General features: G+C 59.9%; 4 protein-coding genes across 7 annotated transcripts; 2 read left to right on the forward strand and 2 right to left on the reverse strand.

The window, feature by feature from the left end:
• Window positions 1-6,463: 6,463 nt before the first annotated feature.
• Window positions 6,464-9,452, forward strand: CENATAC (centrosomal AT-AC splicing factor). Its single transcript, XM_082070563.1, has 9 exons — window positions 6,464-6,755; window positions 7,014-7,179; window positions 7,265-7,327; window positions 7,453-7,514; window positions 7,894-7,999; window positions 8,340-8,370; window positions 8,531-8,614; window positions 8,719-8,851; window positions 9,175-9,452. The coding sequence occupies exons 1-9, from the start codon at window positions 6,472-6,474 to the stop codon at window positions 9,215-9,217; spliced, it is 972 nt and encodes a 323-aa protein (XP_081926689.1). The 5' UTR covers window positions 6,464-6,471; the 3' UTR covers window positions 9,218-9,452.
• Window positions 9,453-9,940: 488 nt separating this feature from the next.
• On the reverse strand, window positions 9,941-11,358 carry RPS25 (ribosomal protein S25). The gene is made up of 5 exons (XM_082070566.1): window positions 11,237-11,358; window positions 11,028-11,123; window positions 10,412-10,595; window positions 10,138-10,236; window positions 9,941-10,012 (listed from the first exon to the last, which is right to left on the reverse strand). Exons 1-4 carry the CDS (start codon window positions 11,237-11,239, stop codon window positions 10,142-10,144), a joined length of 378 nt encoding a protein of 125 aa, XP_081926692.1. The 5' UTR covers window positions 11,240-11,358; the 3' UTR covers window positions 9,941-10,012; window positions 10,138-10,141.
• On the forward strand, window positions 11,294-13,087 carry TRAPPC4 (trafficking protein particle complex subunit 4). Of its 2 annotated transcripts, XM_082070565.1 has the most exons (5): window positions 11,310-11,545; window positions 11,622-11,796; window positions 12,002-12,105; window positions 12,178-12,304; window positions 12,631-13,087. In XM_082070565.1, exons 1-5 carry the CDS (start codon window positions 11,371-11,373, stop codon window positions 12,707-12,709), a joined length of 660 nt encoding a protein of 219 aa, XP_081926691.1. In that variant the 5' UTR covers window positions 11,310-11,370; the 3' UTR covers window positions 12,710-13,087. The 2 variants fall into 2 exon arrangements, with proteins under 2 accessions (XP_081926690.1, XP_081926691.1); XM_082070564.1 differs by having other exon boundaries at window positions 11,294-11,545; window positions 12,002-12,304.
• A 105-nt stretch (window positions 13,088-13,192) lies between these two features.
• Window positions 13,193-19,812, reverse strand: SLC37A4 (solute carrier family 37 member 4). Of its 3 annotated transcripts, XM_082070181.1 has the most exons (9): window positions 19,514-19,811; window positions 19,207-19,439; window positions 17,671-17,914; window positions 16,525-16,683; window positions 16,338-16,423; window positions 15,626-15,739; window positions 15,387-15,452; window positions 14,242-14,380; window positions 13,193-14,066 (listed from the first exon to the last, which is right to left on the reverse strand). In XM_082070181.1, exons 1-9 carry the CDS (start codon window positions 19,659-19,661, stop codon window positions 13,900-13,902), a joined length of 1,356 nt encoding a protein of 451 aa, XP_081926307.1. In that variant the 5' UTR covers window positions 19,662-19,811; the 3' UTR covers window positions 13,193-13,899. The 3 variants fall into 3 exon arrangements, with proteins under 3 accessions (XP_081926307.1, XP_081926308.1, XP_081926309.1); XM_082070182.1 differs by lacking the exon at window positions 15,387-15,452; XM_082070183.1 differs by lacking the exon at window positions 13,193-14,066 and having other exon boundaries at window positions 14,261-14,380; window positions 15,275-15,452; window positions 19,514-19,812.
• Between the last annotated feature and the right edge of the window lie 39 nt (window positions 19,813-19,851).

The raw sequence follows: 19,851 nt of genomic DNA on the forward strand, positions 1-19,851 counted from the left end.
TCAAGCTTTCTGTCCTCGGAGCTGCACAAGACATGGCTCGGTGGGGATGCCGTCAACGGGGCAGTGGGAGCCCCCGAGCTCGCATCCACTGCTTTAAATGTGATGAGTGTGCTGGTCTGACGCTCCTGGGACTGAAAATCCCCATACAGGGGACAGGGAGGTGACAGGCAAGAGAAACACACGTGGGTCATGGGGCCTGGACCGTCTTCTCCTGATCCTCCACGCGGCCAATTGACACCAAAGGTCAAAGAGCTGTGGACACCGTTTCAGTTTCCCAGCCTGGGCTGGGGAAAACAAACCTTTTCCTTTACACTGCCTGCTCCCCATCAGGCCACGGGAACCTCAGTGCAACACTCTCGTCTGCCATGCTGCTCCTCCGAAGCCTGCCGTCCTCATCTGTCAGAACGATGCAAAGTGCCAATGCCAGGGCTGGATGGCACCTGCAGGCTCTGGCTGCGGCGAAAGGCATCACCATTCAAGGACGGACACAGAAACAAAACCAGACTGGGGAGGCGCTGGGGAAAAGCTCAGGCTTGTGTCTAAAAGTCACTCAAACGCTACCACCCTCCTCACATCTCTGGGAACTTCAGCCAGACACAATCTGTCACGGCGGGGAGACCGAGCCCTCTGCAACATCCGCCTGGGATTTGCAACTCAAGATCAGAAGCAGCTCTCAGATCAACTATTTTATCAGAATGCCTAAAATTCACCAGTCAGCTGGTGGCTTTGTCCACCAGGTTCAGGAAATGAGATTTTTCTTAGTTGTGACTGCACGCCTCAGACTTTCAGTGTTCCTCAAAGACTTGATCTCCAGCCCCCCCAGCAGCAAACACTAAGGCAAGACTGAACCGAGTATCAAGCTATGCAGCCTTCACTGTAGTCTGCAGACAGACCAAAGACAGTGAGGTGCCCACCTCTTCCATTGCCGAGGAATTAGCAAAACCTCACAGAGCAGACAGGACATCAGGCTCTTGGGACGGAGACAATAACACAATCGCAACGCAAGGGAGATATTCAAAGGACTAAAAGCCCAGAGTCCACACGGCAAGGACCGCCCAACCCAAGAAAACTAAGTGATTGCCCAAGCAAGAGAGCATTGAAAGCGCAGCAGAGGGGAGATGATGTCCCTTTAAATGTGACCAAAGTGGTGTCAATGGATCTGCCATGGCAGAGGAGTTAATCCCCTCCCAGCCCCTCTCAGGCACTCTGATGGGATAATTAGATGCGAGGGCTCAGTGCAGATGATGCTGCAGTTGCTTAGCAACTAATGGTTTCCATGGCGACGGCAAAGCGCAGCCTGCGAGCAGCAAGTGAGCAGTGCAGCAGGGCAGGGAGCGGTGCCTTCCACTCCTGCACTGATCCGGAGTCACTCCAGGCCTTGAGGTATTAGGGGAGCGAGGAGGGGGTGTCTTAAAGATACAACATCCCTGTTTCCAGCAGCAGGAAGAATGTTTGGGGTTTTTTTGAGACTGCAATTTCTGTGACTCCGTCCTCCTGCTCTCGGTGACCCCACGAGCGAGGCTGAACCACACCGCGCCTTCTTACGCAGAAGCTCGTGCCTCGATTCACGGGCCATCCTGCTGTGAGCAGCCGAATGTGATTCCTGCATCAGTTCTCACACCCGGGGCTGAGAGGTGAACACACGCACACACACACGTTCACATTTTCAGCGCTGTCCCATCAAAAGCCGTGTACCCACATCCAGCTTGGCCCTGAACCAGCAGGCAACAGAGCACCTCCTCCTGATTCTGCAGCTCCACGACACATATAAAAGCGACACTGGCAATAAAACACGAAGAGTGTCACCAGAATAACATATGAGATCGATTAACCTTAGCCAAAGTCTGTTGTCTGGTATTTCCTTCAACACGACTGATTCCTCAGCTTTGTTACCGCCGATCCCTGCACCGAGCCAGCATCGCCCTGTTTCCGAGCACCGCGGCCGCGACCCACGTCTCTTCTCACCGCACACCGCGCCTGCTGGCAGCGCGGCCGCCGTCCCGTCACCTCGTGAGCTGAGCAGAGTCGAGCTCTGTTTGCGTTTTGATAAGAGAGCTCTGGGACATGTAGGTGGCGTTGTTGGCATTGGGTGGTCTTCACCCCGTCGCATGATGCAGGGATGGCATCCCCGCCTGTTGCAAATACAGTCGTACATGTTAAAGCTTTGCAAGTGTCTCAAGCACAGAAGGAAGCGTGGAAAACTCGTATCCCAGAGACAAACCCTGCACTCGTACCATCCTCTAACCAGCCCCGCACGAAGCATCTGATCCCCAGCCCGCACCGACGGCCGGTTCAGCCGCGAGCGGGGTCTCCTCCCTGGAGCCCCGTCCTGATCCGCCCAGCGCTTCAGGAAGGTACCAGAGCAGAGTCACCAAAAAAGTTGCAGAGCATTTCAGACTCTGTCCCCTATGGCTTTCAAAGGGGGAAATCAAAGGGAAGAGCCGCGCTTTGTTCCGCAGGGGAGCGGCGCGAAAGGTGAGCGGCGGTGAGCCCGGCGGAACCGGTCGCTTCAGTCGTCCGCCAGCTCACCTTTGAAGTGGTTTTAAAAATCAGGGAGGAGGGGCAGAGACCCGAGTTCAGCTCTTTTACTGCAACTTCACAGAATTTGAGAACGCGGAGGGTAGGAGGCCGCCTTTGCCCCATCAGAAAAATAGCGTATCTTTTCAGAGAGAATGGAATACTGCTAATAAAAAAGGCCACGATACTCATCAAGTACATGTGCCCTGTCCTCATGTCCTGAGGTGGCTACGAACAGCTGTGACAGCAGCAGCACCTGCCTGCGGTACTGCCGGGGCCACAGCCGGGCGCCCGCGGCGCTCACCAGGCCCCGCGGCGCTCACCAGGCCCCGCGGCGCTCACCAGGCCCCGCGGCGCTCACCAGGCCCGGCGGCGCTCACCAGGCCCGGCGGCGCTCACCAGGCCCGGCGGCGCTCACCAGGCCCCGCGGCGCTCACCAGGCCCCGCGGCGCTCACCAGGCACCGCGCCCAGCCCGACGCCGCGGAGCGACGACTCCCACCGGTGCACAGCCCCGCGTTCCCTCTCCTCCTGCTTTTCCTGCTGCCCCTCTGTAACAGAACGGGCTGGTTTTAACCTCAGCCCACGCAAATCCTGGGAGCTCTTTCTACGTTATAGTCGCTGCAGCAGGAGAATGGAAGTGATGCCAACGCGGTGGGAGCCGCGCTGTGCGAGGACGAGCCAGGTGCCCAGCAAGACAGAAGAAAGTACCAGTTACTTAATTGGAAATGAATTTCTGTTCTACCACAGAAATATACCTATATATATAAAGCACACAGCTGACTGGCATGACCAATATTCACAAGCCCTGAGTCCCCCCAGGGCCACAGAACTTGCTTCTGTATAAACACCATCAGCTGGGCAAAGCCAAGACCTGAGAACCAACCAAGCCTGCTCACAGTTACATCATGAATCCAAAAAGCCTTTTCTCTTTATCTGCAAACAAATCTTCATCCAAAATGCCGGGAGATGGGAATCAGCAAGGAAAGAGAACTGCACTTGCCCCCCAGCCCACGTCCTTAGGAATCTTCCCGGAGTCCTTGTGCTCACGAGTGTGCGGGAGCAGGGGAGACTGGTTTTCAGTAAAACCATCCACCAGCTTCCACACGGGTAACGCTCACCTGAGAAGAGCTGGCTTTGAAGAACCCAGACGTCCTGAGCCAAGACACCTCCAGCTTGTTGCCTCTCTGCGTCTGCAGCTCCGTCCGCGCAGATAGACACTGGCTATTGTGACCTCCCGCACGTGTCAGCAGGTTCTCTCCTCGCTTCTGTTCTGAAGCTAGAGGGGGACCAAAAAATGAGATGGCTTTAGGAAACAGGTGTGAGCTTCTGGTTAAATGATAGGATTCATCCGTCTTAGACTTTATTTGCCACAAATGGGCTCTATTAGTCTGATTCTGGAAAAGCAGGGGCAGTAAGACAGAGCTCGGGGGTTACGATGCTCTCACTCAGAATATCCAAACTGCTGGGATCAGGATTCAGCAACCAATGGGCCAGAGGCAAAATCAAGGCCTTTTCTCCTTTTCCTGGACTTAGGGAAAGGTCCACAGTTGTGACCATATATATTTAAAACATTCTTAGGCTTCGAGCTGGAAGCCAACACTCGTGCAGCGCCCTGCGGGGGCTGGGCAGCCACAGGGCGGCGGCGCTGCTCCGCCTGTCGGCGTTACGGCAGCTGGCGTGCGGGAAAGCTTTCCATCCCGCAGCAGCGCCAGGAGCTCCTTTCACATCTTGTTCTGGGGAGGGCCCAAGTACAACTGCCCAGGGCTGCTCTGGCTGGGGCAATATCTTATGTTATATCCTATCCCTCCCCGGTGTTCCTTACCAGCTCCACAGACCAGTGCAGCCTCCTCTGAGAGCAGAGCGACCTGGGGGAAGATGGGAGAAAGGAAGCTGCAGCCCTGCACCGTCCACAGCTGTCGCTCGTCTCCCTCATCGCTCTCGGCCTAGCTCGGGGCACCGGCTCTGAACCAGCTGCGGGTGATTTCCGTCGCTCCCTGTGAAATGCCAGCTCACACGGCCTCTTGTGGCCAAGCCACACGGTTCTGCTCTGGCTCTGCCTGGCCGCTCCTGTACAGCGGCACGCAGAGCGGCGTCCTTCCCCAGATATTCTTCTGGCTTCTCTTTGCAGCGGTGCCTTGGTTGTCGAGAGCTGTGCCTGGCTGAAGAGCAGGCCGGCTGAGATACTTCATCCACATGCAAGGTCCAGCAACCACAGGACTTGTTTTATCCCCAAAGAAATACTTTACATGGTTCTGAGGTTATTAACACTACTGCATCCAGTCTAGCACACTTGTGCGAGGCTATTGTCGAAGTACCAAAGGCTATGTGGTTGGTGAGGCATCGACGGAGGGCGCGCGTAGATAATCACGGGCTTAATGAATTACTGCGCTTCAGCCGACGTGTACGCCACAGCACGAGAGTTTCGCTGCCGAGGGAAAGGGGAAAGCGACTCTGTGGTGCAACAGGTCGAGTGATACGTGGTAAATTATTAAACTGTAGTAGCTGGGTTCTCTGCAGCGCGTCTCCAGTCAAACACCAGGCTCCGGTTTCAGGAAGTGGGAAGGATTTTCGCTGGGGCGCGCTCCGACTGAGGAGCCGCCGGCCGAGCGGGTCCCGCCGGCGCCCGGGAGCCGGGCGGGAGCACGCGCTCCCCTGACCGTCACCCACCAGTGGAAAACGCCACACAACTGTAGTCGTTTGTGCTGAGCAAAAGCCAAGCTGGCTTGATATTTGCGAAATGCCTAACGAGCGCACACAGCACAAACTAACACGCCTGCTTTTATTGAAGAGGCAAAGCTGAGCAGGCCAGATCCTCCTCTGCCCTTTGAAAGTCACCTTTTCAATAAAAGCTTCTTCATGTTTGACTTATTTTTCAATTGTCTGTCTCAAAAGATGCAAATACACAAAGGGCGAGAACAGTGACAGCAAAGGGTGCAGGAACGTGCGGCCCGGAGCACCGCAGAGCAAACCTGCGCTCTGGAAAAGCTTCTTACTCTTTTCTTCCATCACGCAGAAAAAACCCAAACAACTCTAACCCAAACTTTTGGTGCAAGGGTCACGGAACTCACTTTTAAGCCGAGATCCCCGCCTGGACGCCTTCCTGTGTAACCGCGTGGACGGGTTCCTGCTCCGGCGGGGGGATCGGACTAGAAACCAGAGAACAGCCTCCGCGGTGCCACCTGTCTTATTCCCCATCAGCTCACCTACGCCACCAGCATGGACCAGTTACTTACTGAAAGGAGCTCCAGCTGCAGAAGTTGCAGAGAGACCGATGGCTGTCAGTCCCACATGGGACAGCACCGGCTGGCTGTCTGTCTGTCTGTCTGAGCAGGGCCTGAAGTAAGGTGAACTGTCTTTGGACGGCAGCACTGAGATCCACTGGTGCTGCAGTTCGGACGCTCTCCTCCCATCCCGCCAGACGAGAGCACGGGCATCTTGGGCTCTTATTACATGTAAAAAAAGACAAACCAAACCATTATGTCAGGTTAACAGCTGGACTTGATGACCTTAAAGGTTCTATGATTCTATGACCAAATGGTTCTATGATTCTACAGTTTAAGATTTTTGTTAGAGCTGTAGATGGGCAAGAAAACAGCAGTGTCAGAGCAACGATACCAGGCAGGGTCAGAAGGCAGCGGGGCGGGAGCTCGGCGTGTTTCAGGGCAGCGCACAACAATCGCAACCGCGAACGAAAGGAGTCTGAAACCGAACGAGGTCTCAGGCAGGGCGGGGGAGAACAGTGTTTGCCGGGGCACAGCCCCGCATGGCAAGTGACAGGGCAGCAAGGGACAGGCCAGCCCGCTGTACAGAACACAGCAGGGGCCCCGCGGCCGCACCGGGCCGCGCCGCCGCCCCGCCGGGACCGCAGGCCCGGGGCTCCGAGCGCCCGCGGGGCCGGCCCGGGGCCGGGCGGGGCCGGAGCCGCCGCGCCTGCGCGCTCCGCCCGCGCCGCCATGGCCGCGCTGCACTGCGCGCTGTGCCGCCGCACGGCCTTCGCGGGCCGCCGGCACCTGTACAGCGCCGGGCACCGGCGGCGGCTGCGGGAGGCGCTGGCGCGGCTGCAGGAGGAGGTGGCGGCGGCGCGGGCGGCGGCGGCGGCGGGCGCCGTGCGGCCCCTCGAGCCGGCGGACGACGAGCGGCGCGTCTGGTGCCTGTGCTGCGGCCGCGGCGTGCGGCGGGACGGGCGGAGCGGCGGGCTGGCGCTGCCGGGGGCCGCGCTGCTGCGGCACATGGCCGGGTACCGGGGGGCCGGGCGGCGGGCTGGCGCTGCCGGGGGCCGCGCTGCTGCGGCACATGGCCGGGTACCGGGGGGCCGGGCGGCGGGCTGGCGCTGCCGGGGGCCGCGCTGCTGCGGCACATGGCCGGGTACCGGGGGGCCGGGCGGCGGGCTGGCGCTGCCGGGGGCCGCGCTGCTGCGGCACATGGCCGGGTACCGGGGGGCCGGGCGGCGGGGGGGACCGGCCGGGGGGCGGCTGGCGCTGACGCGGTCCCGCAGGCCCGAGCACCGGCGGGCGACGCTGCGCTTCTGGCGGGAGCAGCGGGCGGAGGCGGCGCTGCGGGAGCGGGTGCTGGTGCCGGCCGAGGAGTGCGAGCGGCTGGAGCGGGCGCTGCAGCGGGCGGTGGCCGCGCACCGGCAGCGGGAGGACGAGCGCATCCAGGAGGTACCGCGGACCGGAGCCCCGCACCGATACCCGCGGATCAGACCCCCAAGCCGGGACCCCCGGCCTCACCGCGCCCTCCCCGCAGATGGCGGCCGCGATCCGGGAGGCCGAGCAGCGGCAGCGGGAGACGGTGCGGGCGGCGCTGGAGGTCGGTGAGCCGTATCCTGGCCTGGCTGCGGGGACGGGCCCGCGCGCCCCACCGGTACCAGGGAGGGGCGGGGGGGCTCCGCTCAGCACCAGGAATCTTGTTCCTTTTTCCTGAATCGCACCCAGCTTCCACCGGAGCCCGAGCTGCGCGCAGGACCTGACTGCGGCGCCCGAGCCGGACCCCAGAGGTGAGAACCGTTCCCAAAACCGCCGCTGTCCCGCATGCACCCTGCTCAAAACGGGCAGCAGCCTCGCTCTGCTGGCGCCACGGGATGCTCTCATCACCGGGATCTGCACCCGTCCAGATCCTTTGCAAACTTTTATCTAGACCATAGTCAGCACCGCAGCCACAGAGAGATAACTCTCCCCTCAAACATTTGTGGGTAACTAACCACCACAAAGCACGAGCACAGCAATAACGTGCAAGCGTTTCACGTGCCCTGCGACATTTCTTCTTTTCCATCTTGCTGCAAAGCGCCCCAAACACAAATTCTGCTCCAGAAACCTCTGACAATCGTTACCTGCCCAGCTTCGGCAGCCGCTCAGCTCCCAGCTCCTGTGTTCCAGGGACGACTCCGAGGACGCGGAGCAGCCCGGCCCGAGCGGGACGCAGACAGGGCCCGACTTAACCTGGATGGAGCCAGGCCAGGCCTTGACCTTTATCGGCCACCAGGTAGGCCTGACTGGCTCCTGAGCGTGACTTAACTGCAGGTTACGTATGGCACAAAGCCAAGCCAGGGGTTGCAATCTCTGTCACCAAAAGGGGCGGCTTTGCAGGTTCAGGAGAGCAGCTGGCTGGGAGTTCCCGTCATCCAGGGTGATCTGCTGTTTCATTAAGTAAATATTCTTTAACATGCCCTGAAAAAACAAAAGCTCCTTAAAAATGACAGAGAAGAGCCTCGCTCTGTCTTTTTGCAACAGAACCTGGTTCTGGAAGGGAACGCACACCACAGCTTTCTGCTTACTCTGGAAAGCATTGGTTTCTCACGGGGCTTTTGTGTTTCTGTTCACAGGAAGCAGAAGGGAAAGGAAACGTTCACACAGGTAACCGCGCTTTGTGCCTCCCTTGGTTGCTTCCCTACTGCAAACTTGGCTTGTAAACGTAATGGGGTAACGTAAAGCAGGGGCGTAAAGGAGACGCTTTTCCCTCTCTCGGGTTTAGGATAACTGCAGGGGCTAAATACATTTTCCCCGTGACTTCTAGGAGCGAAACCCCCGTGGCTGACAGAGGAAGAGGATGGAAGTAGAAGAGAAATCGGACCTTCGTATGAGGAATTCCTTAAACAAAGTGAGCAGCCTGTATACATTTTAGTCAGCCTTACGTTCACTTTACCACACTAATCAAAGGCAATTCAGCTGAACAACTTTTGCTGAATGAAACATTTTCTTAAGAGGAGAAGCAGAAGCTGAAAAAGCTGCCGGCGGAGCGTGTCGGCGCCAACTTTGACCATACCTCTGAGACGGGCACCGGCTGGCTGCCGTCCTTCGGGCGGGTGTGGAACCACGGCAGGCGCTGGCAGTCCCGGTAAGCGTCGGGCACCGACACTGAGCACAGGGTTTGCGGCTTCTGCCCGCGGGTCACGGAGCGGGCGTTGGAGACGTGTCCCGCGCGGCAGAGCGGTGCCACGCGCGGCGGGAGGCGCGGAGGCTTTGCGAGGCGTGAGCGGCACCGAGCTCGCCTTGCCCTCCGGACCCGCGCACGGTCCCGCTGGCGCCTTTCAACACGCTAGAAACGTGTGTCAGCTGGAGAGATGCTACAGCTCCCGAGATAACAGAAAACAACAGAGCTGCAGCGTTCGTTACCTCTTTCTAAGGCTGCTGTGTCCTGACTTGTACGCTCTCTCTCAGGCACCAGTTTAGAACTGAATCGGGGGAAAAGAAGAAAAGGTGACGAGGAGCGCCGAAGGCAGCGCCGTGCCTCGCGGAGAGGCGGCCGCCGGCGGCTCCGCCCGTTCAGCACTCGCTTCGCACACACGTCTGGTGTGTTCGGTTCCCCGAGCTCCACAGCTGAGCGCAGGTCTGTCCGCGCCGTGTGTTCACAGTCAGAACGCTGAGCTCACACGGCGTGAACAAACACGTTAAACACAGGCATTTTTGAGAAATAAACTTTGTTTTTTAAAAAGTTACCTGTGTTGGTAGAGCGACTGAATCTGGTTTCAGATACAGGGCCCGCTCTGGGGGCAACCCGTGTTTTCATTTTAATTTATAATCGCTTTCACTTGTTCTGCCTCACCTAGAGGACAACTAATTAGCTCTCAGTAGAAGAAAGGCGGTCTTAAGAGACCTTCGCTGTGGGCAATTCTTACATTTACTTTAAAGAAAATACTGATATTCTTATGTAAGGCTACTGGTCTGACAGAGGCTGTTGCACAGAGATCTGTGAGCACAGCTCGTTTAGGAGGAGGTGAAATAAATAACGAAGATAACCCGCTAGCGCTCCCCCTATTTACAATGCAAGAAACGGGCTTCACTTCTCCTCCCGCTAGAACTGAACCTGCTTTAACATCGCTGGCTGCTGGCAACACACAAACTCCTTCCCTTTTCACAATATAAAACCACATTGGCAGTGCATTTGTGACACCAGAAACCGCCTCTCAATAACGAAATATACACGTTCTTCAAGAAAAATGATTTCAATAATTTTATTTTGTGCATCTACATGCTGCTGATGAGGTCGCTGGAGAACCTGCAAAGTAAGAAGTCCCAAATCAGAGCCCGCCGGCTCCGCGAGCACAAAGCAAACAGCCCGAAAGCAGCTCGTTCCCCCGAACACCCCGTCCCGGTGCCCGCGATGCAGCCCCTGCCGCTCACCTCCCTACGCGTCCTCCCCGGCCGCCGGCGCGTCCCCTCCCTTCGTGTTCCTGGTGTAGATCACCTGGGCGCGGTGTTTGGACACCAGCTTGATCAAACCTGGGGAAAATCGCAGTTATCTGAGCGCGCGCCCGTGCTGCGCTCTCTCCTGAAGCCGCAGAGCGGACAAGGCGCAACGGGAGACACCGGGGAGCCCACGCTCATCCACGGGTTTTGTTCAGGGGTGGCAGCAGCACCCAACTCGAGCAGCTTTCTCACAGTTCTGAGCACCGACCTTTGCCAAGCAGCTCCTGGAGCGCAGCCCTGGCCAGGGAGCCGCGGATCTTCAGCCGCTCCGAGACGACCGCGGGCGTGATGAGCTTGTAGTTGGGCACCTCTTTGCACAGCTTGTCGTACGTGGCCTTGTCGAACAGCACCAGGTTGTTCAGCTTGTCTCTCACTTTCCCCTTGGACCACTTCTGCTCGAGAAGGGAAGGAAGGAAACCTCGGGCGTGCCCTGAGCGCTCCCGGCGGGCGGAGCTCCGGGTGCCCCGAGCGCTCCCGGCGGACCGAGCTCCGGGTGCCCCCGCGGGGCTCCCCCCCGGTTCACCGCCACCGCGCTGCCGGGCGCGCAAACGGCTCTTCCGCCGCTCCGATGGCTCCTGCCCCCCGAGCAGAGCAACGGCGGCCGGGCAGCCCCCCGGGCTCCCGAACCGCCCCCCCGGGCAGCCCCCCGGGCTCCCGAACCGCCCCCCCCGGGCAGCCCCCCGGGCTCCCGAACCGCCCCCCCGGGCTCCCGAACCGCCCCCCCGGGCTCCCGAACCGCCCCCCCCGGGCAGCCCCACGGGCTCCCGAACCGCCCCCCCGGGCTGCCCGCGGCTCCCGCGCTCCGGGGCCGGCCGGGCTCCCACCTTCTTCTTGGCCTTGCCGCCGGACTTGTTCACCGGGTCCTTGTCCTTCTTGGCGGACTTGCCCGCGTCCTTCTTCTTCTTGTCGTCCTTGGGCGGCTGCGGGGGGGGCACAGAGCGGGGGGGCACAGGGCGGGGGGGCGGGGGGGGCGGTGAGCGGCGGCAGCGGCGCGAGCGGCGCCCGCCCCCCCCCCCGCGCCGCGCGCACCCACCATGGCGCGGCTGCTCCCCAAGATGTCGCCCGAGAAAGGAAGCGCCTGGCGCGCGGCGTGGGGAAGCCCCGTGCTCCGAGGGGGCGCGGCTTCCGGCGCGGCGGCGTGACGCCACTTCCGGCGCGGCGGCCGCCATGGCGATCTTCAGCGTGTACGTGGTGAACAAGGCGGGCGGGCTCATCTACCAGCTGGACCACTACGCGCCGCGCGCCGACACCGAGAAGACCTTCAGCTTCCCGCTCGACCTCGTGCTGCGCCCGCACGACGAGCGGGTCGTGGTGGCCTTCGGGCAGCGCGACGGCATCCGCGGTGAGGCGGGGGGGCCGGGCCCGGGGCCCGCGGCGCCGCCGGCCGCGCTGAGCGCCGCCCCGCCGTGTCCCCGCAGTGGGCCACGCCGTGCTGGCCATCAACGGCGCGGAGGTGAACGGGCGCCTGACGGCGGACGGGAAGGACGTGCTGGAGTTCCTGGGCAACCCCGCCAACTACCCGGTGTCCATCCGCTTCGGCCGCCACCGCCTCTCCTCCAACGAGAAGCTCATGCTGGCCTCCATGTTCCACTCGTGAGCCGGGGACGCGGGGACGCGGGGGCGGGCGCTCAGGGCCTCTCCCCGCAGGCTGTTCCTCATGTTCCACTCGTGAGCCGGGGACGCGGGGGCGGGCGGGGCGGGCGCTCAGGGCCTCTCCCCGCAGGCTGTTCCTCATGTTCCACTCGTGAGCCGGGGACGCGGGGACGCGGGGGCGGGCGCTCAGGGCCTCTCCCCGCAGGCTGTTCGCCATCGGGTCGCAGCTGTCCCCCGAGGTCGGGAGCTCCGGGATCGAGATGCTGGAGACCGACACCTTCAAGCTGCACTGCTTCCAGACGCTGACAGGTACCGAGGCCGCCGCCGCGCCGGGCGCGCCGGAGCTCGGCCTCGCTGACGCTTCTGTCCTTACGGCTCCAGGGATCAAATTCGTGGTTCTTGCCGACCCAAGGCAGGCGGGGATCGACGCCCTTCTGCGCAAGATCTACGAGATTTACTCTGACTTCGCGCTGAAGAATCCTTTCTACTCACTGGAGATGCCCATCAGGTGAGGAACAGCTCGCGTTCAGTGAGGTGGATGCAGCCCCTCGTCCCTCTCTGCAGGCACAGACGCTGACAGTTCCGCAGCTGCTGCGGGGACGGGACAGGGGGACGTTCCCAGTGCCGCTGTGCGGGGGAAGCAGGGGTGTCCTCGGCACGTGACGCTTTGGCCCCCGCACGAAGCTTTAACCTGAATTAACAGACAAAGTCGCTGTCTCGTGACTCGTGGAATGTCCCCTTGAAGGCTGCAGAGCCACGGGACGTGCAGATCCTCCCCCTGTCAGCGTGTTCCGTAGGTGAAGTCACCCCCTTCTGCTTTTCTGACCGTTCCAGGTGTGAGCTGTTCGACCAGAACCTGAAACTCGCCCTGGAGGTGGCAGAGAAGGCCGGACCCTTCGGACCTGGCTCGTAGAGAATCGCCGGATCTCACACGAGCTCCTTTCTCGGGAGAGCAGGGCCGCCGTCTGCCCCCGCCGGCCCCTCCCCCGCAGCCGGGAGTGCACACCCCCAAAACGCGTCATTGTCTCCCAAGGCTCCATTTGTACCACCCTGGTTGGGAAATTCACCTTAATCAGACCCGTCCCTACCGTTTACGTTGGGCTGCAGAACTTCTGCTGCTGCAGCTCCGCTGCCCTTGGTGAAAAAAGAAAAGGTGCAGGTCTGTGGCGTTGCCACAGCCGATTATTTTCTTTCATTTCAGAACTGTACATATGTATTTTTCCTGTATAGCTCTAACTTATAGTTTTGCAGAGGGTTTCTGCACAGAAGTAATAAACATTCCTTAAGGACACGGACGGCTGTTTGTTTTCTGTCAGGAGGGGAAACCTGCGCCTCAAGGATCAGCCCATTCAGGTGGTTCTGCCGTGTTTTCTGCAATACAACCTGAGCCCTCGTTACAGTGCTCCATTTTTATTTCACAGATAGTCAAAGATCACGTAATTCAGTACAAACCGTAATTAATTTCCATTGTTTTAATTAAGGCTGGCTACCTAGTCTTGCAACCACGCTGTTGAGCAGAGGACCCGCACGCAGGTCCCTCGCGAGTTGAACTCGCCTCTTCCAGGGCTCTAAAGCAGCAAATCCTTTGGGGGTAGAAACAACATCTGACAAAATTCCAGTTAAAAACCTGAGTCTGGTCGTCGCGAACCCCACACTGAAAAAATACAATCTGAGGCTAGAAACGTGATTTTTAGGAAAGAGCTGCAGAAGCGGGCCGGCAGGAGCTGCCAGGTCAGCTTTCCCGGCTGATTTTTCCAGCTGACATGGCAGCTGCTGCCCCTCGCAAATCATTAACTGGCAGTTAATTGCAGAGACGAACAGCGAGTGTGACGTTACCCGAGGTCACGTCAGAACTTTCAGCGGGGAAGCTCTGGCGGCGCCGCCCGCCCGCTTCAGCGGCAGCGCTGCCAGAAAGAGGTACGTTAAATCATCGCGAATGTAAACGAGCTGAATTATCACATCTCGAGGGAAAAAAGTGATCGGCAGCAGGAACCGCGCGCCCTCGGGCACGCGATGAGAAATCGAGGTTGCGGCAATAGGTGAACTCACTCCGAGGCCGGTTGAACAAAGAACGAGCGCCGTCCGCGCGGGTGCGTCCTCTCCTCAGTCGGCCTTCTTGGGGACGTGGCCCATCTTGGTGCGGATGTTGCGCAGGAAGAAGAAAACCACGGTGCTGCCGGCGCAGGTGACCTCGGCCACCCAGAAGGCCGTGGCCCAGCTGTAGTGCTTGGCGATGGTGCTGAAGGGCAGTCCGGCCAGAAAGCCCCCAACTGTGAGGAAAAACAAACCAAAAAACAGCTTGAGCATCTCAGTTACACCTGCCAAGACTTGGTTTTGCACGCATAATAAAAAAACAATACTTGTTTTTGCAACCCAGGGGCTGAACCGCGCTTCAGCACGCACACGCGGGTTTTGTTTGTTTTTTGGGGAGAGCGCGTCACTCACCGTTGGCCATGAGGGCCACGATGGCGTGGGAGGTGCCGCAGAGGTTGGCGGGGGCGCTCTCGTTGGCGATGACCCCGAAGAGCGCGATGGGCCCGTACGAGCAGAACCCGAACACGGCTCCCAGCGTCAGGATCCAGAGCTGGCAAGAGAAGGGGGATCAGAGACGGGACCCGCGCACCCTCCCGCTATCGCCCACCGGCTGCTCGCAAACCGCGGCTCCTCCGCAGGGTGCAGGGGGGTTTTGACACTTTGGGGCTGACGCCGGCTCCCTGTCTGCAGACAAAGCGCTGCAGCCCGCGGCAGAGCCGCCGCTCCCCGCCGCGCTGCCGCGCCAGCCAGCCCGCGCTCTCCCCTCTCTGCGGCTCTGACCGTACACACGACGTGCGGTTTTGTGAGAAAGAACCAGAATATCACAGAGAGACGGGCAACGAGCCCGTGAAATCGCAGGAGAGCTGTGAATTGAGACGCTGTTAAAAACCACCCTGGAGACAGCGGCTAAAAGCTTTTCTCGTTGTAGACACGAGCGGCTGATCAGAGCCGCTGTCTGACAACCTCTGTGTTACTGAACAAACACAGAAACGAGCTCCAAGACACCCAGTCGTGTGAACTTCAGTGTCCGCATACGCTCCAGGGAACGTACCCGGCTCAGAATTTATCAGTGGCTTGTGGAAGGACAGCAAAGGAGAAGTAACTCGACCACCTCCAGATTGCAGAACGCTTTCTGAACTACAAACACCGCTTTGGGATGCCCAGGAGGAACTAAGCACCATCATATTTTCCAGACGGGACTCAGAAACAAAGCGTTGGGAAAACACTTGCCAAGAAGGAAGCAGGAAGGCGTCTGCAGGAGCAGAATCGTCCCTCCTGCCCTCGCTCGCGAGACCCCTTTAAACCGGCACGCTTTACCGGATGAACAAACGTCCTCAGAACTCTCCATACATAAACTCACAAGTTTTATATTCAGACCTCCTAAAGTCAGTTAGTGTAATCTCATGATTATAAGAAAAGATTTGACAGAACTTACAGTAATCACCTCAATGCCCTGGTTCTAAGCTCTGCAGCACTAACCAACCTCCCGCGACAGGGAAAAGGCAGAGCAGCGAAAGCAGAGACAGGCAGAGGGAGAAAAAACGCAAGGCAGAAACCTCATGTTCTTTTAGGCCTGTGAGATCAGCCAGAGGCTGCAAGGCTGCAGTCCAGAAGTGATTGTCCTGAAGGAGAGAAAAGGAGAAAGGAGAACAGAAGTTTCATTTACGCAGCAGCTGTGACGGCAGTAGCCAAACCTGAGCGCGCCAGCCTGCTGCTCCGCAGCACGAAGGGAACGCGAACTTAGAGCTCTTGGGAAGAAACCCCCGTTACCGGGCTGTCCCCGCGCCCCGGTTACCTGGGGAGAGTCGCCCGTGACCGTGACCCTGAAGAGGAACATGGACGCGCACATCCCGGCCATCATGGAGAGCAGCAGCGCGTGCCGAGGGTTCCCGTAGCTCGACAGTCCGGCCTGTGGCGCGGGAGGGAAACCGCGGGTCACAAACCAAGGGTCCCGTCCACCTCATACTCGTGGTACCTAACGGTGCCCACAGCCCGTCCGGAACACGGGTGGCACACCAAGAGCCTTTTTGCAAGATCTGGTTCTAGGGCTGCCCGCGGTCAGGCTGTGCTGACCAAGCAGCTCTTGGTGACAAACACTATTTCTCTGTTATTGACTGCACCCCATTTCCACCCTGAATTCGGCTTCAGATCCCAACGCTGCATTTTAATGTGGGTTGTTTGGGTTTTTTGGGTCAGAAGACAACAACCAACCACCAGATCTCTTTCAACACGAAAATCTGGAGAGCACAGTAACATCAACAGATCAACCATCTGAAACCCGATGGGTGTAGCGCAGTCCCTAATATTTCCCAAAACCTTCCAGGGCACTGAGCAGCCGCAGAAGACGGAGGAAAGGGACGTGGCACTGAGAACGGCCCTTTTTAGTGTGAAGAGGCTGCTCCCCGCCCTTGAAGCGCTCGCAAAGAAGCCAAAACAAGCTGCAGAGCTGCTGAACCGGCCGATGCTCCGTGAGCTGCCCAGCGCGTCGGAGGGCCAGGGTTACTCACTCTTGCCACTGCTCTGTCAGACAGGAACCCGGCGGCGACGCTCCCCACCAGCCCCCCGATCTCCAGGGCGCTCATGTAGGAACTGCCTGGAACGCAGGTGAAGCAAAGGACAGGGCGTCAGGGCTGGTCACGGCGGTCACCCAGCGCGCAGTCCAGCCGCAAACCTTCAAAAAGCCCTGGCTCTCACCCACGAGCACGGACTGTCCCCTCTCCTGGATGAGGAAGAGCTGTCCCCAGTCGGTGCAGCACGTCTTCACCCCGAAAACGACCAGGTAGCCCGTGGAGAGCACCCAGAGGTACGGCGAGAGCAGCAGCTCCGTCAAAGTGCTGTTGTCGCTGGAGGAACCTGCGAGGAAGACGAGAAGCGTTACTGCCGCTCAGGCCCCGCAACGCCGCAGCGCGGCGAGCGGCCCCAGGCGCGGGGGGAGTCACGGCCACCGGCAGAGAACGGCTGCACCTCCCCCTTGTCCTACGTGTGCTGAGATTTCAGAACCCTTTCCGTCAATTTACTCCACATTTGTTAAAGATTTCAAAAGAATAATCCGAACACCACTCTCAGTCATTTTCTGTATTGCAGTTGCCAAACAACCCTTCACAAAGGTTGTCAGGAAAATTATCTGCTCCAGATTGATGTTTTTAAGCTGTGCCTGTGAAAGCCGCTACGCAGACCCCCACCAGGTGCCACTTTGACTCTTGCATCGCTCCTCCGGGGCGCACGCAACCGGACGCTCCGGGGAAGCGACGTCGTTTTCTCGCACAAAGAGGTCGAGTCCCGCAGCGCAGGCACCGGGGGACGCTGCAGAAGATGGGCTGAGTTTCCTCCGGCCTTTAAAGCGCTGCAGCAAACCGGTGTTGCAATTCCTGCTCCACTTTCAGAGAAGCGGCACGCTCCGCAGCCTGAGCAAACATTTACTATGCGAGGCTCGGATGGAAAACACCGAGCAGAGTCCACAGCAAGGCAGGGGCGAGGGGACAACTGCCCGTCCCCTGCCAGCGTGGAGGAGAGGGAGGGCAGCGCTCGGGAACCATTCCCTGCTCCTGCCTTTCTTCTCATCCAGTGCCCCCACAGACACTCGTCTCACACTCTGAGCCAAAAAAAGCCCCCAAAAAACAGGGCACTGTCAGCAGGGAGAGATTGCAGAGAAAGGGAGATGAAGCAGCTTGGTTTGTACAACTTGTAACTTCGACGTAGCAGCTCGACGGAATAAAGCTGCTGAAAACAGCCCCTTACGCAGAGCAGAGGGCTCAGGAACGGAGGCCCCGGGCGCACCGGGAGCCACTCGTCTGTGCCGGAACGCGGAGAGAAGGCGCCGCAGCGAGGCCTCACGCTCACCTTTTTTCCCTTTCTTGGCTCCGGGCTCGATGTTGGGCAGCCCGACATCCGACGGCTCGTTCTTAATCAGGACGAGGCAGACGAAGGAGACGACAACGCAGAGGAAGCCGGAGAAGGACAGAGTCGTGCGCCAGTCGTAGTGCAGCGACACGAGCGCCGCCACGATGGGGCCCAGGCCCCCGGCCAGGTTCATGCTCGCAGACAGGATCGCCCACCATGTCCCGAACTGGGAAGGCTCAAACCACTGCGCAGCAACAAGAAAAACAGTGGGAAGGATTAGAACAAGAGCGACGCTGCACCTAAAAGTCCTCAACTGAGGGCCACGCTGCAGGTTTGGGGCGATTAGAGCCAGATCAATGACAGCAGGTAAGGGCAGCGCCTGCTCCTCGCCGCCTCAGCCACGCGGGCACTCCGAACCGCACGTTGTCAGACGCTGAGCTCGACAGGTGCTCGCGGCGCCAGCCAGCTCCGAGTTATTTCCATTTACAGACAGCGAACCCAAGACATGGGCCAGGAGAGGCAAATCTAAGATCTCGCGGCTCCGCGCAGCCGCTGGCAGGGCCGGCGTCCTGCTGCCGCTGCGCTGGCACGACCGCCGCGGGCGCGGGGTCACCCGGGGCTCAACGCTGCATTAAGTATCAGGCACGACGTGCACCCAGCGCTGCTTGGAACGCGTCCGAGCGCTACATTTGCAACCGTCTCTAGAAAACGCTGCGCGTGTTGTGTCCATTATTTGGGACCTTCCTTTCTGTGCACGCAAGCACCCCCCACAGCCCTTTTCCACCAGCTGGATGAGCCCAGCTGCCTCACAGACAGGAATGCAGCTGCTTATCACCCGTCATCCTTGGATTTTACCTCTTTCGAGAGAGGTTTGCACACAGCCGACCTCCCTTCCTTCTGCCCTGGGGCAGAAATCAATCTGTTCCATTTACACTGTCACAAAACCCAAATGCATGCAGCCCAGAGGCTCCACTCACGCTGTTCCTCCATATGTTACCCTGTTTTTCTACCTGAACAGCCTGCAATTCACAATTCCTGACCTCCCTGTGTGTGCAGACCGAATTCTGCTCATCACTGCTTGCCCGGCAGCAAACCAGCACAATGGCAAAGAGACGAGCAGATCTCTGCACACTTAAATGCTGCATTGCAATAAAGGACGTGCCTCCTACCAGGTGTTACTGATCAGACCCAAGGCACACGAGCGCCAGGGCCCGCAAACTTTCTGAACCTTTGCTACAACAAGCAGGACCTCGCACATGGAAACTGGCTCCACAGAGAGAAGCGAGCACGTGTTGTGAGCGCTGGGCCGGCAGGAGGCAGAACAGGTGCGGTTCCTCTGGGTTCCGACCGTTGCTGCCCCAGGGTCTGCACAGACCGCTACCGGGCGGCCCGAAGGAACAGCTGCCCGAAAGGAGGGCGGAGCATGGAGGGTGTCGGTCTCTTCTCCCAAGTAACAAGCGACAGGACAAGAGGAAACGGCCTCACGCTGCGCCAGAGAAGGTTCAGATTGGATGTGGGTCCCCGGCGCTCACTCACCTTGCGCAGGATCTTGGCGCAGGGCGGCCAGCCCAGCCCCTGCGCCAGCCCGTTGAGGAACCAGAGCCCGGCGAAGGCGGCGACGCCGGCGCTGCGGGCGAACAGCACGTTGACCAGCCCCACCATGAGCAGCCCCGCCGCGAACAGCCCGCGGGCGCTCGCCCGGTCCGACACGACGCCGCTGATGAACTTGCTGACGGCGTAGGCGGCGGCCTGGCTGCTGGTGATGAGACCTGCGGGGCCGGGACGCGCTCAGTGCCGCCCGGTAACGGCGGGGGGGGCCCCGGGGACGGGGGCCGGCACTCACCCAGGTCGTCCTTCCCCAGCGGCACCTCGGCCATGACGGCGGGCATGACGAACGAGAAGGTCTTGCGGTTGAAGTAGTAGAGTGTGTAGCCCACGAACATGGCGCCGAAGATCACGGCCCGGTACCGGCCGTACCCGCCGCCCGCCATCCCGCCGCGCCGCTCCGGGGTCGGGCCGGGACAGGACGGGAGGGGCCGGGACGGGCGGCGCGGTCCCGCGAGCCCGGCGGCGACAGCGGGGGCGAGGGCGCGGACAGGACGCGCGGGGACACCGGCGCGCAACGCCAACTCCGCCCGCAGCCCCGCCCCGCCGCTCCCATTGGCCGCCGATCCGCCCGCC

Source organism: Streptopelia decaocto (assembly GCF_964273445.1).
Source record: "Streptopelia decaocto genome assembly, chromosome: 21".
In the NCBI taxonomy this organism is placed as follows: domain Eukaryota; kingdom Metazoa; phylum Chordata; class Aves; order Columbiformes; family Columbidae; genus Streptopelia; species Streptopelia decaocto.